This window comes from Streptopelia decaocto (assembly GCF_964273445.1).
Source record: "Streptopelia decaocto genome assembly, chromosome: 3".
Lineage (NCBI taxonomy): Eukaryota > Metazoa > Chordata > Aves > Columbiformes > Columbidae > Streptopelia > Streptopelia decaocto.
The window spans coordinates 44,815,097-44,832,556 of record NC_138656.1 but is presented as its reverse complement, the minus strand read 5'-3'; the positions used below and the strand labels follow the sequence as shown (position 1 = coordinate 44,832,556).

Genomic DNA, 17,460 nt, shown 5'->3' with positions numbered 1-17,460 from the left:
GACACTTCCCAGTTCTTTTGATACTCAAATGGCTACTTAGGGCCACTGGGAAAGGAAGGTCTTATAGGAACTGGATTTGGCCTAGAATACATAAACATTCAAAAAGGGGAAATAAGAATAGTAGCTGGACAGTGCAAAGTTGGCTGACCTATAATCACAGTAACAATATTGACAGAGGTTTCTGTTAAGGGAAAAAAATACTTGAAAAAATCTGCCAGAAACTAAGTTAAATAAGCCAGACTCTTCAACTTCTTAGGATTTATTTCCCAATTCATACACAAAGGTTTTGCCAAAAAAGCATGTATATATAGCCAGAGTCTTGGTTCCCCTTTCCAGAAAGCAGTTAAGACAAGGTAGGCCAAAGGCTACAGGAAAAAAAGCCATGAATGTCAAACAGCTTATACTGCACAAGGAGTCTAAGACTGTAAAACAAAATCATACCTCACACATGACTGGGGATGGAAGTTTCCAGCTGCTTAAAGGAAAGTTTACCTTGGTCAGCTCTTTCTTCAAGACCTCATAGTATTTCAAATGTTTGGCTAAGACAAATTCATAAGCCAAATATTAGCATTAATAGAAGAAGACTGTAAAACATATTGTGAAGCTATCTGATCAGAGGTTGTCCTTGTATGGTAAACTTTTTCAATACAGCGTAAAATATTCAAATCCATTTTACTATTTCTGTATTCCTTAGTACCTCAGTTCCAGCTATATTAAATCTCATTGATGTGAAATAGTTCAACAGCAAAATAAGTTGATGGAAGCAGTCACATGAAATGATTCTGTAACACTTGATTTCCTAGCTCATCCTCAAGGCATTAGACCATTTCCCTCGAATAAAACAAAAATCATGTTGCTCTGTTATTTGCCAGCATGTGACAAACAGTGAGCAAGTCTGACGAAAAATTAGGTATGCCATCCCCCCCGACTCAGGAAAATCTGCCACATCAAAAGGTAGACAAAACCAAAAAAGCATGAACCTTGGCTTCAGTCAGCAGCAGAGTCTGGAATAGACTTGTCTGTTGCCTGCAAGCACCATTCATCAAGAACAACGCACCAAGTTTTGTACCAAAGGCTTACACAGCACCTCAAACATAGTGCAGCACAAGACAAATATACTAGCAAAGAGTCACTTTCTCTGTGGTTTTAAACCCAAAGAAGTGGTGAAGCAGTTAAGACTTAAGGAAGCTGAAGCTTTAAGTAAAGAGAAATACATGCTGCTAAAATAATCCTAGCAGTTCCAAACTACAAAGAATTACTCGAGTCAGAACAACTGTTGTGTTTTATGGCTTTCAAGGATAAATGTTTTACAGCTATGGATCTTTCATAACAAACAGTACTGCAATACCTGGAGGTAGTGTCTCCACACTTTGTGCTTTGTCCTCCACAACATTGCCACGCACATCTTTCCTTTTGGGGTCGATATCATTTGGGTCCTCCTGCAAAAAGTACATAATCTTTAAAATAGTCTCCTTAATCGCTTCAATTTTATGTTTTCAAAGCAAACAGCAATAACTGAGTTTCGTGGATTTTAAACTCATGAAGTGGTCCAAGAGTTGTAGCTTCAGATTTTAAGAGGAAGTATAATTATTTCCTCAATTACTTGAAAAACAAAAAAAAAAAGTACAAAAACTTAAGACAGGCTTTTGCATTTAATTTATGCATCAATTCTTATTTGGAAAATTAGATGTTCATGAAGGAAATGTATTAGCAAAGATGGAATATATATACACTTTTTTTAAAGTCAGTAATGCTTAAGTAAGCAATGCAGACACAAACATAAACAAAACCTGAAGAAAACCCTACTGTAGCAAGTAACAGCCTAAACAGGAAAGTTCCATGAAAAAGAGAAGTCAGGTTATCTAGCAGTTATATCCAGAGTGCAGCCTTACTGTAAGAAAAAAAACCTTCCAAAATATCTTCAACAGCTTTTTCATGTGTTCATTTCAGCATAGCTTATTCTGGGCTTCACAAGCAACTCCACCAGATTTGTGATTCCAGTAATATTTATAATATTTAGAGAGGGGAAAAGTTTCATCTCCCACCCACCTCCAATTTCCAACACTTATTCTGAATCTTTAAATCTCATTTTCCTTTCATCAACAGAAAACCACACATACACTCTTTTATGCTCATTACCACAAAAATACTAGATATGAAGCTTGAATTATCCCATTATACATTTGGAAGAAGCAGAGAAAAGGGTAACTTAAAAAAATGTGTGTATATACGTACACACAATTAGCAACTCTATTCTGATTTGCACACTATACTTAGCCAACTGATTAAAGTGCCAGCAACTTGTGTAGTTCTTGCACACTTGCCAAAGGAAATTCTGTTTCCTCTTCTACATCTGCACTGAACAAGTCCCAATTATAATACTGGCTGTATTTGCACAACCCTGCTCAGCAAAACACCTTTACAACATCATGTAAGAATACTATGCCTATACTAATCAATAAGCGCACCTATAAAAATTACCAGGCTCCAAAGCCAAGCAGTGCAGAACAGTTTGTATTTCTTGTAGGAATCAGAGAGTCTCCAGCACAGGGTGTACAAACTGGGTACTGCAAGCTGTCCCTGCCATCCTGGCTCCTGAGCTGCATCTGGGAATTCTTTAGGTAGAATACTAAGTAGTTGGAACAGGCCAAATGTATGTTTAGGAACATTTCAACCACAAATTATATCATTTCAGCATGTCCTCAGGCATGTCTGAATTTTCCAATGCAAATTCAGCTTAAGTATCTACACTAAGTAGGCGTTAATATTTGGAAATGTGTTGAAAAAAGGCATCAGATTTCTAAAATACTGAAATATGAAATTGAATACTGATGCTTTTCTGTTATTGTTAACCATTTTCAGAGAAAGCCAGCCATACAAGCACTAAGTCAGTTAAAAATGAAATGCCACAGATGCATGTTTTTCATAGCATCACGCATTGAGGATACCAGAGAGAATAAATTTGTCCAGATTCTTATACTACATTTCACCACGTTGGTACATGCTTTGGGCCACTGAGCCTTGTGAAGGTCAATAACTTTGCTTAAAGAAAGACTCAAAAATGGAAAAAACAAAAAACAAAACACACCAAAAAAGCACACAAGATATTCCAAGAAAATTATCATGGCTCATTCATGCTGGTGAGGGAAATTACCTGTCACTGTGCACCAAGTCCCATCAGCACATTGTAACAGAAGCTTTCTGTGGTTCCAGAAAGTTGTATTCCACTAGTTATATGGCTTTGTACACCATTTTAAAGATAGCAACACTATGGAAATGCTTAATAAGTGCCAGTATCAACTGTAGCTGGAAGAAAAATCTTCCCAATAAGAATGTTGAGCTTTGCAAAATTCCACTTGCCTACGTAAGTTGAAAAGTAAACACAAAAGATATATTGAGCAACCAAAAAAATCGCAAGGATTTTTCCTGTAACTAAAAAAAAAAAAAAAGAAAAGAATCCTTCCTCATTTTCTCCCTTCCCTTTGAGTCTTTAGGGGAAAACTCTGCCTTCTGATTGATCCTAGCTGAGGAGCATGTACCATTACACATGATTATTTATCAAGTTCTTGCACTTTGGGTTTCATTGTCATGACTTTGTTTTTTTAGTAAACAAACTACTGAAGGCAAAGTTAGATTTAGCGATCTTATAGCTAAATGCATTTTTGAATTCTTGTAAATTTGAGGCTTCTAGGAAACTACTTGGCTCCAGCCTTCAGACATGCTGAGGGGATCCAAGCTGCCAGGGTGCAGGTTTCCACCACAGATTGCTGGATGTTCAGCTTGCCTCCTGGGACTCCCTATAAAACAGCACAGTGATGGCAGAGTATCGATATTAACCTTGAACCTTTGTGTCCTAGATTAGGGCTTTGTGGTGTTTTTCTTCTCCAAAAGAAGCCTATTTTAATTCTTTATAGACTACTTGGCTAAAACTGATGTTCTGTTGTATGCACTAACTTTTCACCCAATAAAGCATCTGGAAAGTACATGTGGGAAACCCACATTTTAGGGGCAAAGAAAATGTTATATCCTTTAGTGAGAACTCAAGTTCACAAAAGGAGAACAAAGCATACACTAAAACCAAAGACATAAATACAACCAGTTTCTTTACATCTCTAGCTGTAAATTGCTTCAGCATGTTAATTTCGTGCAATACATGAATGAATCATATGGTCAAATGACATTCCTGTGTTGTCATCAAAGGAGAGAGTTGCTTTTTCAACTTGCTTGGAGTGAAACAAAATCCCAACTTCTAATGTGATCTTAAAAAGCCACTTGCACTGGATGAGTAATCTTGGTAGAAGATAATGATGCTTGTACCAACAAAAGTAATTCACACAAAAAAGCTAAGCTTAAGGCAAGACTGAAAGCAACTGAAACAGTTTAAAAGGAGGCACAGCTCTTTAATCATGAGAGCACGAAAGGGAGTTTTAATGAATAAAAATTAAAAAGAAAAGGCTAATGTCTTTTTCTATATTAAAATACTATTTATACTATAAGTACTTAATACTTAAAAAAATACCTTTTTCCTGACATACTATAAAAGCTGACAATATCAGGCTACAATCTAAACATGTAAATGCTGTAAATACACCTGGACAAACATATTGAGCTTATTAAAATGCTAGCTGGCCAACTAGCAGGGATACTAATGAAACAATAGACGCACGTGGAACACCACTAAAGTAATATATTTGTGGTTGTTATTCCTGCAGTTATTTTTCTCAGGCCAGGACACATACGGCAACATCCAATAAGTACATGCCAGCTACAATGCACATGTTGCAGGGATTTGGCATACATTCCTTTTATACATCATGTCACTGTTTCTCATTAATTCCCAATTCAGTACCAGATGACATACAAACAAAATTGGAACGTTTCAACTCCATTCAGTGGGAAATCTTTACAACAGTATTGTAGTAATCTCTATCAAGTAAACCTAAATTAAATGTAATTTTTAAATTCAATTATCTAAATACCTTTGCTACTTGAAGAGCTCAGAAGTTAAGGTGATGCACATTTATTTACCAGCTTGCTAAAAACACTTCTTGCAAGCCATAACCCCAAGTAATTACAGTTAGATTGAAAAATACAGGGTTTTTTTTAGACTGATTAATCACTGAAAAGCAGCAACATTTTATTTAAGGATATGGTAAACACTATGTCCCAGAAAGCCTACATCAGTCTACAAATCTTGCTATTATCACTTTTCCTGCTCAACCCACCCACTCCATTAAGATCATGCTGTAGACTGAATTTGAGATATGACAAAGACACCGTATGAAACTCCGTGTTGAAGAGCTAGTCTCAAAAAAATTGTTTCATGAAATGATTAGTTGCATATTTGCAGCTGCTCTGACTGGAGTGCAGAAAGGGAGGATGAGGTAGTACAAATGCAAAGCAAGATTCAAACACATTTTTATAGCATTTCCACGCATCTACAACACGACAATCATATTCACCAATAAATTTAAGATTAGTGCCATTGGAGTTTAGAAAGCTGTAATTATACGCAGATGTGCATTAGCGGATAATTCCACTACTATTACTTAGATCTTCCCAACCACTTACCCTTCTGGTCTCTGTGTATTTGTTTGCATTGAATACTATGCTCCTTACAAGCATCGCAAAGCAATTAAGGTTTTGTCAACTGGTATTTCATTTGGCCCCAAAAAAATATATTAAACTGATCCAAGTTCCTAGGTATTGCTCCTGCATAAAACACACTTAAATCACTACTGTTTTTCCTATTTCTTTCCTTCATTCCTCTTTTTTCTTTTAAAGCTTCGCGTATCACAGATTTGACATTTAACTGCTATGTATTAGATCCCATTATAGCAGAGATTTCTATCCTACACGGGCTTCCTATCAACAAGAGAACAACTTACCAACATATAACATCATTAGATATATTAAGACATCACACGCCTTACAAGTGGCAAGTCAACACAGACTTCAGCAAAGCTCTTGTGGTTGGAAACATCTGAAGTGGGAGGTGAGTGTGCTTCCCGTACCAGCTGCTCCTCTCACAGACAACCCAGATGCTGAACAACATGCAACTTCTGGGCACAGGAGGTGGTTGGGAACTGTGACTACACCACATGCTACCTGGATGGCTGCTCACCGGCTCTTCCATGGAAATGGCAGCAAGCCAGGTAAAAATATCTTACAGGCTAACGCACAGGGCTACCCAAGGGCTAACACCATCCAGCCATCCTAGACACATCAAACCAACTGCTTTGCCCATCATCATGTACCAGCACAACTTTTGAAAAAAGTTCACGCAGAATACAAAGCAGGGAATTACACAGAATAAAACACAGTTCTACTTGCCCTAGTAGCACGCACTCAGATAAAATAACTGACAAATGTGGCTTACTGGGACAAAATACACACTAAGGTTTAATATCTGTTTTGATACTTACTTTTCAAGATGTTGGCCAAGGGCCAACTGCAGACAGATTTTCTTCTACTCATCATTTTCTAAGAGGAAACTGAATACTGGCAGCATCTTCAAAGAGCATCATTTGATCCAGCTGGCCTAATACAAGACTTCACTGCATCATGGAGCACAGACCAAACCAGTTGATGATTTTGGAAGGGGTGCTCTTGCTGCAGACAACACTCCTCTCAGCACTTCATATATTTCTGATCATGTACTCGGGGCCAGACACACAGGAGCACTTTGATGTTATGTAGAGCAGCACTTGGCATTGCCACAGTTTAATGCCTGCTACACTTCAGATGCCTAAACCAAGCATGAAGGCTCCTTACAGAGCTCAGTTTTGTGAGAAAAGGACTCAGAGCCAGGCAGAGTCAGGCAGCTGCCTAAGCCACAGGTGCAGTCCCAGCCCAATCTTCTTTGCTACTGCTGGCACTTAATATCTTCCTCTTCCCACTCCACCCAATTCAGCTTACAATCTTTTAATTAGACATCACATTAGATGCTCATGGACTAGCTAAGCAGGCTCTGAAGTGCCAGTTCCTCCTAAGCCAGGAGAACCTTCAGCAGAGAACGGAGTCCGGTGCAGTGGTTTGCTTTCTGACCCAATGCTCGCTGCCTTCCAAGAGGTCTTCAGAAATGAGACTCCAACTCTCTCTTGCTGTAGCTAATGAATCCAGCTTTCTTACATGCCAGGCAAGCACTCTAGCAATTTAATATAATTACATTATGGGGCAACCACATCTTTCCTCATCAGCAAAAATGTTTTGTATGAACCTGAGATAAAATGTAATCTGAAAATGCCTGCAATGCTACCTTCTTACAGGTAATATCCCATAAACAAATGCTGACTTCCTCTGCTTGCCAACTTGCCAACTTGCTTAGCATTAGTAAAACAGACATTTCCAAGTACACCAGGAGACAAAGCATAAAAAAACCACACAAACCATTGAAAATACATATACTTTATGATATTCAATTACCACTGTCACGTGTAATGTCTGAAATTATTACACCAAAGATGATTTAATTTTCATTGTTATTCCTTTACTCAGTTTAAGTAAGCTGATGCCAAAGGTACATTCCTTTTATACGTTTGAATATTCAAAACAAAACCAGAAGCTTTCACCAGGGCGTAACAAACACACACACACACCTCATACATAAATAAAAGTAATTTTAGAATCTCAAAAAAAGAGGAAAAAGTAATAGAGATTATAGTTTGTTGGCTCCATATACAGGAAATATGTTTAGATATATTCTCCATGAATACAATCAGAATACTTTGAAAATGTCAACTACTGTAAGCTGTAGTCTCCAGACAAAATTAAATGACTTAGTGCCCTACTTGCTCTGTAAATTTTACTTAGGGGAAAGCACATATTTTAGAGCTTATGGGCACTATTTGAAGTACTGAAACAACTATAAAACCTGACATTTTATAAATCCAGAATGGACTAGACAAAAATAATGCTTTATCTGAAACTTCTGTTATTTATGTATACATATTTGCTGAGGAAGGTCTGATCTGGCTTTGTAGCAGAAGACTTATTTGTAGAGCAAATGGGATTAACTGAAGTTCTGGTTCAGCTTCATTTAAAATTTCTGGGCACAGTAAACTTATTCAACTGGCAAGAGCCAACAGGCAACAGAAACCCCCAGGTAGGGTAGGCAGGGTTATTCAGATAGTAAGCTTTTAAGTATAGGTTTGCATTTCAGTATATTTTGGGGAACTAATCAGTATTTGAAGGTAACCTAAAAATAACAGCATGACTTATTCCCCAAATCCTCACAGTAGTTTAATATACACTGAGTTAACTGATTTTCTATGAATGCTATGCAGTTTTAGACTATTTCAGTATTTTACAACTAATGATAAATTCTTCTGTAAGCATCTGACATCGTGTAACATGATCTTAAAGTTATTCTTAAAACAAACAAAAAAACAAACACCAAAAACCACACACAACTCCATGAGAATTCAGGTAGACAGCTCCAGGTGACTTCTAATAAACCATGTTCCTTTTTGCCTACAGATTTCATTCACTCTAGTAATAAATATCTCCACAAAGTGGTCAAACTTATCACCTACCAAGAAAATTGAAAACTAAACGTTACTTGTCTTACAAAACTGGCAAGCTAGTATACCTCATCAGAAAGAGGAAGCAAAAACCCCACAAAACCAAAAAACTACAACACACCCTTTGTTTTCTTCAGTTGTACACTGAAAAAAAATCTGTTGGAGTCTGAAGTGGTCAGCCTGAGAGGACAGTCAAGACAGTGCAATAACACAGCCCCACACAGATAAAGTGTAGGGGGATAAGAACACAGAGGCTACTGCGCTGACCTGCTGACAACATCAGCTACTCCAAGTCCACCACACCAAGCGCAGATCTCTGCAGAGGCCACCACAGACAGAAGCAGGACCAGCACCCTCTGTGACGTGCCCAAGGACCGCAAAGCAAAACCCAACCTTACTCTGAGTCATGGCAGAGACTGTCACGTCTCCGCAGAAACAGCAGAAGTGAGGGGAAAATCTATGCCAGAGAACACTAATGCAACTCATACACTGCAGAGGAAACACTGAAAGGCTTTGCTGTTTTTTTTCCTAAGACTATTCAATCCAATGATTCATGGAGCTGCGTAAATGTAAAGGGCGGATAGTAGGAACAAGGATGAAAAAAAAAAAAATAGGAGAAACATTTAAGGGTACTGGGACTGACAGACGGGTAAACTCTCAAGTGTACCAGTGACTTTGAAAGCAAGGGAAAACCATCTCTAAGGATGTCAGCAGGGAGTTAAAAAGACTAGCCAGTATTTCCTGTTAAATTTAACATGTCTCGGGAAAAAAAACAAACAAACAAACACCACCACACACACAAAAAAACACAACAACAAAAAAACTCCACCCCCCCACGCCCCCCCCCCCAAAAAAAAAAACCCACAAAACAAAAAAACCCACAACATGTGTCTGTACTACCTGCCACAGACTATGGAAATAAAACATCACAAAATATTTGCAATGCTTATTCAAATTCAGAATAACACCTAAGTCTATTATCACTCAATTTTAGTTCCCAAAAGAAAGACTGATGGAGACAAAATAAGGCACACTTTCAATAATCAATTCAGTGGCTTTTTAAAAATAATGTTTAAAACAGCCTTCTATTCTGAATTTGTCAGTGCAGACAATTCCACAATTTACACAGCAAGTGCACACTCAGCAGCAACACTGTTTATGTTGCTCCTTTAGTTGCTCTAGATTGGGGAAAAAAAATTCCAGTAATAACTTCATCATAAACCATCATAAATCAAAAGGAGCCAAGTGACCTGATCTGTTACACATGTGCCTCAAAAAAAAAAAAACCCACACACCACACAAAACAAAAACACACACACACACTCACACAAAACCAAACAACAACAACAAACCCCCCCCACACACAATCAAAAAAAACCACACCACAAACCAACTTCAACAGCAAAAAGAATAGTCAGGAAGATGTCACAAAACTTTACCATATGCAACCTCTTAAAAACAACTTATTGGTATGACCCTCTCCAGGGAGGTTTTGTCATCATGTCTTATATGGATTACAAAGTACTCTGAGGTACATACTCAGGCAGCACCATTAATTTTAGCAGGCCTATCTCATGCCTACTGTGTTTCCCACACTTTATACAATTTGCAAATAATATTTTAAATTTTGTTTAATTGTTTTAACTGACCAGTGTCCAGAATGAGACGAGACAAAAAAAGTGGCAACAGGTCCCAAAAAAGTAGGGCATGGCTTGATGCACAAACAGTATCTGCCCATGGTGCTTCTTTTGAAGTCCACCACTCGTTTGAGAATTACTGTGCGTACTCATTTTCTTGCTGAAGTCTGAACAGTAAAGTAGCTTAATACAAGTACAAAAACTCCACTTCAGAACCAAGAGATGTAGTGGGCACATTAGTCTTTCAAAAAATTAATGAGATTAGACTAAACTCCTGTTTAACAATCCCAGTTGATTTTACTTAGAGCAGATTACAGATACCACAGAACAACTAGTCAAGCAAGGGGAAGAAACCAGAAGGATAATATCTTAAACTGCTGCAATGCTTTGCAAAGCAAGCATGTCACTGGTGCCACTCACCCTGACAAGGCAGCTGTTCTCAGGTCCAGCTGCCGCTGCTGAAGCGGGTTGTTCACACTCCAGCTCATCTCTAGCCTGAGCTGCCGGACCATCCCCACTACTCCCCTTACAGACACTGGTGTGGTAGCCACTTGACAGGCAGCTGGGGGCGAGGATGGATGGATGGATGGATGGATTGGTTATTTCACTTGTTGAGCTTTTTTTGAACCACAACATTAGCCTATAATTTATCTAACATATTTGACACAAGGGATGCAGCAGCCAGGATAGCAGGGAAAGAAAGTGCTAAAAAGGGTGTTCCCATTGTAAGTAAAGGATTACAAGTTTAGTTACAACATTAAACCACCCATCACTCAAAACCACTACATATTTTTCTACTTGAAAGAAGGCAATTACTCCAACAAATGCTCAGGCATGATTTAATGCCATCTCTTGTTAATTCTACAATATCAGAAGTGTCTGATGAATTAGCCTGCATTTCAAAGTCCTGTCCTTAATCCTCTTTGAATTCAACTCATCACTGCTTGCTCTTAGCTCTAAGACTGACTTTCTAAAGAAAAAAAAAGCACACAATACTGAAAGCGAAGACTGTGGTGCTTTGTTTTACTCTTTATGCATATGAGAAAGTCTCCTATTTTCTGGAAGTCCAGGAAACTGGAGTTAAATAATTGAAAGAAAAGCAAAAGATTTAATAAATAAGCAGAATCCAACTTAAAATACGTATCCAATAACTTAAGTAAATTGAAGCATTCCAGTAACCCAGGTATTTCCAATTCTCCATCTATGTATTTCTGAAGGAAGTAGTAGGAATCCCTCAGCTGCAATACAAGAACAAGCAGGGGCAGAAGGGAAGAGTGGAAGAAAAAAAAACCTCCCATGCCCTTACACACATCTTGAAGCACAGAGAGAAGAAAGAAAAAGCAATCGGAACTACACCCTTTGTTTTATAGATATTTAAATGTGCAAAGGCAACTGATATCAAAAGGATATACCCATATCAGAAATGCAAGTATATGTAAAGGTAAAACTGCTGTGGCAGTCACGTCTGCAGTTTATTGGTAAAGGGAACAAGGTGACTATTATAACAAAACAACACAGAAATTGGATCCAAGAGAGCTATCTTGGATGAGGAAAAAGAAAAAAAAAAAAAAGAAAAAGAAAAAGAAGAAGAAAAAATGTGAGATGCAGTTACCAGGTCAAGTGTTTTGCTGGATCAGATCTGCAGGATTATGATGCAATAAAGCAACACAACATTGCATTGCATTTTCTCAGCCCTAACAGAAGGCTACCACAGGCATAGAATGAAACTAAGGATAGGTTGAGACAAGGGAATTAAAGTTGCTGTGTCTTGAATCTTTTCTGTAGCATGCAAAAGCATTGCTTTGTTCTCTAGGAAAACAATGGGAAAACAAAAAGTGAGATTGACTTCAAAATATTCAGTCTTTTTTAGAAGGGGAAGAGGTTAATCTTGAGATTCAGAAACTGAGACTGAGAAACAAGGGAATTATTTCCTTCTACCCCTTTCAAGGAGGTCATACACACACAGATGGAATAAATCTCAGAAGTCTGAAAAATTACTTAGTAACTCCTCTAAAGAATCTTATGACAAGCTTGCATTTGACAGATGACTTCTGCCTTCAATAACTCTACATATTTTCCTGTCCATCCCAAGACTACGATTTATAGACAAGTCTCTGCAGCTCTGGGCATGTGACAATAGTATCATGTAGTATCACTATTTAGCATCAGTGTTTAACTGCAGATTCTTATTAAAAAAAAAAAACTGTCCACAGCAAGTGTAAAGTTTTAGTACAGTCCAAAAATTGTCATAAGTGACACCTATTGATGCATTCAAACATTAAAGGCTTCATAGTACGAAATTCACACATATAATTGCCAATAACATCTTTCAGTTTTGCCAGAACATTGTTCACCTGAAATACTGTAGACTACCAAAGCAAAACTCTGACTAATAAAACAAATGCCTACCACAAACCAGACAAAAAGTGTGAAAGGCAGACCCCTGCATGAAGAGGAAGAAATACTAATCACTACAGAGATAAAGGACATCTCTACTTCCTTCAAATTCTTTCTGCCAAATTTTAGCACTAAGATTCATATCTGAAGTAGGCAATGCAGATCATTGTATCTCTGCTCAACACAGAACGAAACTATACAACCTTATACCTTTGAAAGATACCATTATGCATTAAGGCACCAACTGGGGGGAAAAAAAAGTTTGCTTTTTTTGTCTCCTAAGGTTAACACCAAAACTGATGCTACTACAGGAAACCAATGTCAGAGCACTCTATTTGTAAAATTTTGACCACACACAGAACCACAGCTACAAGGCAGGAAATCAGGCATTTCTCCTTGCTGCTACGCCTTCTGCTCCTGGCACACTGCGCTGCTTTTCCTCCCAGCTGCTCTGCCTTAGTTTGTCTGTACTTTCTGAGAAAGCACATTCCTTCCAGTTGGGATCCCGTTTGTTCAGTCCTGAGCAAAGGCAGATAGTGATGAGTGGGGGGAGCAGCAGCTTTATGCAGCTAAATTTTATACAAAGTGTACAAATGGAGCCCTTTAGATACGATTTAAGTCCTGTGTGCACTGTGTATCAGATATATCTTTGAGATGTGGGAGAACACAGCCTTCAGTTGTGAGACAAAGGCAACAATGCACAAACCCCTTCATAGGAAAACAAGTTTTTCAGGACTAAGGAAAAAATTTACTGGGCAATTTACTGAAGCATCCCAGGAATTCTGCACACTTGCAAGTAGCAAGCTGGAAGAGAATTTCACACTATAACGGCACACTGGAGTTAATCTCATTCTGAAAAGAGATGGGAAACCTCCTCCTGGATGTTAAGGCCTAGCAGAAGAGGATCTGGGCTGATGTGTGCTCAAGTTATGTCCTATTCATCTGCAGTCCTTCAGAGGAGAGGTCACCAACTGTGCACCCTTCGCAGAGATCTCACACAACCTCCACAAAGAGCCCTTATCATAGAGACTGCCCTAAAGAGCGGGAAAGCCAGAACTAAAGGCTGATCCAAGCATGACGGCTACACCAGGTGCAGTGCAGAAAGCTTTTGTGCTGCTCTCAAACCTACCAATAAGGAAAAGTCTTGGGATTTAACAACTCAAGAGACTGACAGGAAAGATGACTCACATTCCACTTTAAGGCTGCCTAACACATCAACTATTAGAAACTTCTCAAATTTGATATTTAAATCCTTCTGCAGGATTTTATCAGCTACCATTTTCTAAATCTCATTAGCTCAAACAACGGTTTTACTACCGACTTGGAAGTGGTATATTAGCCTCAACTCTAGAAAACACAAAAGATGAGGTGAATGCCATCATCTGCTTTGGAAGTCATGAATCGTATAGAACAGAGCAAAACTTCACTCCTATCATTTACTGTTTCCACAATATGTGCTACCTCACTATTTACAATGGTGATCTCTGCCTCCTCTCACTAGATATTCCTATACACTGACATTTACATCAGAAGTAATCCCAAAGTAAGTGACAAAATTAGAAAAGGATGTGTGGATAAAGACTCCTTAAATTCAGGTGGAGGCTTGCGCATATATATATTAATATATATGCACACACAAAAATACATGCACACATGCATACACACAGAGAGAAGTGCGCTTTCACATTAATGGCCAGAAGTTGACCCAAATCGCAGATTCATTTTGTGGTAGAAAAACAGGAGCAGGCACATGGTGGGAGACCAAGTGCACTTAAAGTACAACAGAAATCCTAATAAGTAATTCAAGCTACCACTAGAAGACAGAAGAAAAAAGAAATGCTCCCTAGTAAGTGAAAGAAGAGTTAAAATGCTGATCACAGCACAAGAGCAAATAACAAAATTAAGAGATACAGCAGCATTCTCAAATTTAGCCAGTGGAATAAAAGCATGTGTTCAGCTTTCTGAAAAATACATTGTCATGTGGATTAGAAAAGTTCTTAATGACAAGACAGTAAGGACTACATAATACTCAGAAAGACAATGTATGCCTATACAACAAAAGGAGCTCCAAATCACAAATTAGCTCCAGTAAGTACATAGTTACCAGTCTGATGCTTGTACTGAACTTGTACGCTTGTATGAAGTCTTGATATTAAGATAACTGCACCACTGTGAAAATTTTAATTAATCTACATGAACATACTAACTCATCATATGTTGGTGGTCAATCGAGCAAGATACAGTCAGGTAACACAGTAATTATCTAACACTACAAATCATAAAGAGCTTGTTTCATTAATAGGATGCAACTTATTCATAATTTTTTATTTCATTAACAGTCAAAACAGTAGCAGAACTGACAGAGTGATATAGCTGATGTTGTAGGAAAGGAGTGAGTATTATTTTAGAATTGTCTACTACACAAAATCTCAGGAAAAATATATATGATTTGAAACAGTGACATTTTATTTCCTTGCATCAGTCTAAAAATATGGTTTTATTTATGCCTTCGCATACACTGCAGATGTGGTCGTCAGTTTTGCACAGCAGTAACACCACTTCACACCTTAAATCTGACGCATCTACACTTTTCCAATTGTTATCTGACTAGAACATCATCTGTATGGGATAGCAACCTTCTTTCAGGCTAGAAAAGCAATCAGTCTTTAAATCAGTCTCACACTCCATTATGAAGCACCACTGTGTTGACTAAATTTATCAGACATCTCATCACACACATAAAAATAATTTTCAACACTGGACTGTGCAATCAGATTGATATGGCTGTATTTTCCACTTTAACTGATTGTAGAGACTGTTTAATCTCCCTTTTTCACAGAATCTCATTTTACATAGAACTTCAAGCAGGTTCATCCTTACAAACACACAGAACAACTGTCCAACCCCAACAGTTCAGACAACAGAGGGATGAAGGGAACAAAGAAGCAGGTGAGATATTACTCATAGATATTAAACTACTTCCTTCATCATTGTTCTTTCACATCATTGTAATTCCTCATCACAATGAGGCATTTGAAGTGTCAAGTTTCATCAGCCAGTCCTTTCCCTTCAAGGTTGAATGATAATATTTCTCAGAGCAACAGGTTTTAGCTGCAGACATCCAGTATCTCAAGCTTGAAAGCCAGATCCTCTGAGGCAAACAAAACAACAACAACCACCACACCACACTCAAATCAAAACAACTTTTCTAGATATTTCTTAAGTCCTATAACAGTTTGTTTCACCTAAAAGACTTAGAGGATAGAATATGAAACAAGCTGTTCATCAAACTTGGAGGGATCCAAATGACACAAGTCAGAAGTTCTGAGAGACTGTCTTAACTTCCTAATGACTTTTTTGAATAGCATGCATAAATAAACCAAGTATAGTCAACTGGTTTCAATTTTTAGACCAGTCATGCCATCCAAAAGCTAGAGAGTAAACAGATTTTAAAAAAAACCCACACTGCTCTACTTTCTTACCCCATTCTGTTTGTATTTTGGAAAAAAAAGCAGTAAGATATTGAGCCACAGCACACAAGTGAAACTGAGCTTCAGAGAGGTAGTCCTTAGCACAGCCATGTTTCTCACACAGACTAATAATTCAAAAGCTATTCCTAGACTAATGAGTAAATATGATCTGTCAAAATCTCTTAAGTTCTGATTCATGTAGCCAGATTAATATATAGTTGAGTTGCAGCCTAAATTCAGCTTTACCACCATTTTTAAAACTTCGGTAAGGCTAGAACAGATAACAGAACTATGCAAGTAGCAGCATTTATGAGATAAAGCCATGAGAAATTAGGCTTTGTAATCTTAACCCACAAGGAGTTACAAATATTTCAATTCACAATACAGCTTCTCCTTCAGGGAAGTTATAATCTGATCGGCCCTTATCTACTACATTGTCTAGTTTCAAAGAACTTGACACAAGATGAAATAGTGAATTTTATTTTGAATTGAACAACAGATTCAAAAGCTGGAGGAAGAAGAATAAGGAAGGAAAGAACACAACAGCCCATCAAAATAGTTTTTCGGGTCAGGAAGAAGGCTAAAATAACCTTACTGACACACGCAGATTAAAAAAAAAAAAAAAACCTCCTAAAGAAAATTAAGAAAAACGTCAGAACCGCCAAGCAACAATTCAAAGCAAGTATTTCTTTGACATTTAATTCTAGTTGCTGGATACATATGTTTCAGATAACAGCAACTTTAAAAGGCTTATTATTAAAAACACAGACCCCTTGAAAACTCATTTATTTTGCACTTGCAATGAAACACAGATAAAGACAGAGACATAGATTAGGTCACCTGCTCTTAAAGTATGTGCTGTTCTGTTCATGGATATTATTCACATGGTGCGATTGAAGTTGAAAAAATGAAGTGCTAAAGAAAATTCTAAAAGATAAAATTCCCTAAATTTACACAAGTACCAAAAGCAACATTCAGAAATAATTTAAAAGGGCAAAGGAGGAGGAGGAGATACACGTTAACTTCTCCTGCTACAGAATGCTACTTTCCAAAAGCAAGTATCTGGTACTTTTTGCCAGCCTCAAGCAATAATACTTGGGGACCACAACCTTCTTGTGCACTCACACTTCTTTCCTCTAAGAGGACGAATCAGTCCTTAAAACTAGAGTTGAATTCTTTGATGCTCAAACTGATCAGGTGCCACTGAATGAAGCTTGCACCACTAACAGGGCCAAGTTGAAGCAGTGGTTTCTTACACTGCTTTTGAAAAGCCGCCAGCTCTGCTTCCTCAGCCCAACACCAAAACCTGGGCTGATTCTGTATTTCACAGGCTGCCCCCTTCCCCTTTCTCTAAATGTTTTTTGATTGTTCGCATTATAAAAAGGAGTTGCCTACTGTCACCATTAGCTGCACCTGAAAAAGCTATATATTCTA

General features: G+C 37.9%; 1 protein-coding gene across 1 annotated transcript in view; it reads right to left on the bottom strand.

Annotated features, from left to right (window-relative positions):
• Positions 1 to 17,460, bottom strand: part of GALNT2 (polypeptide N-acetylgalactosaminyltransferase 2) — a 92,320-nt gene that overhangs the window by 40,269 nt on the left and 34,591 nt on the right. The window contains exon 2 of the mRNA XM_082047840.1: positions 1,349 to 1,439. Coding sequence (XP_081903966.1) covers positions 1,349 to 1,439 — 91 coding nt within the window. The remainder of the gene's footprint in view (positions 1 to 1,348; positions 1,440 to 17,460) is intronic.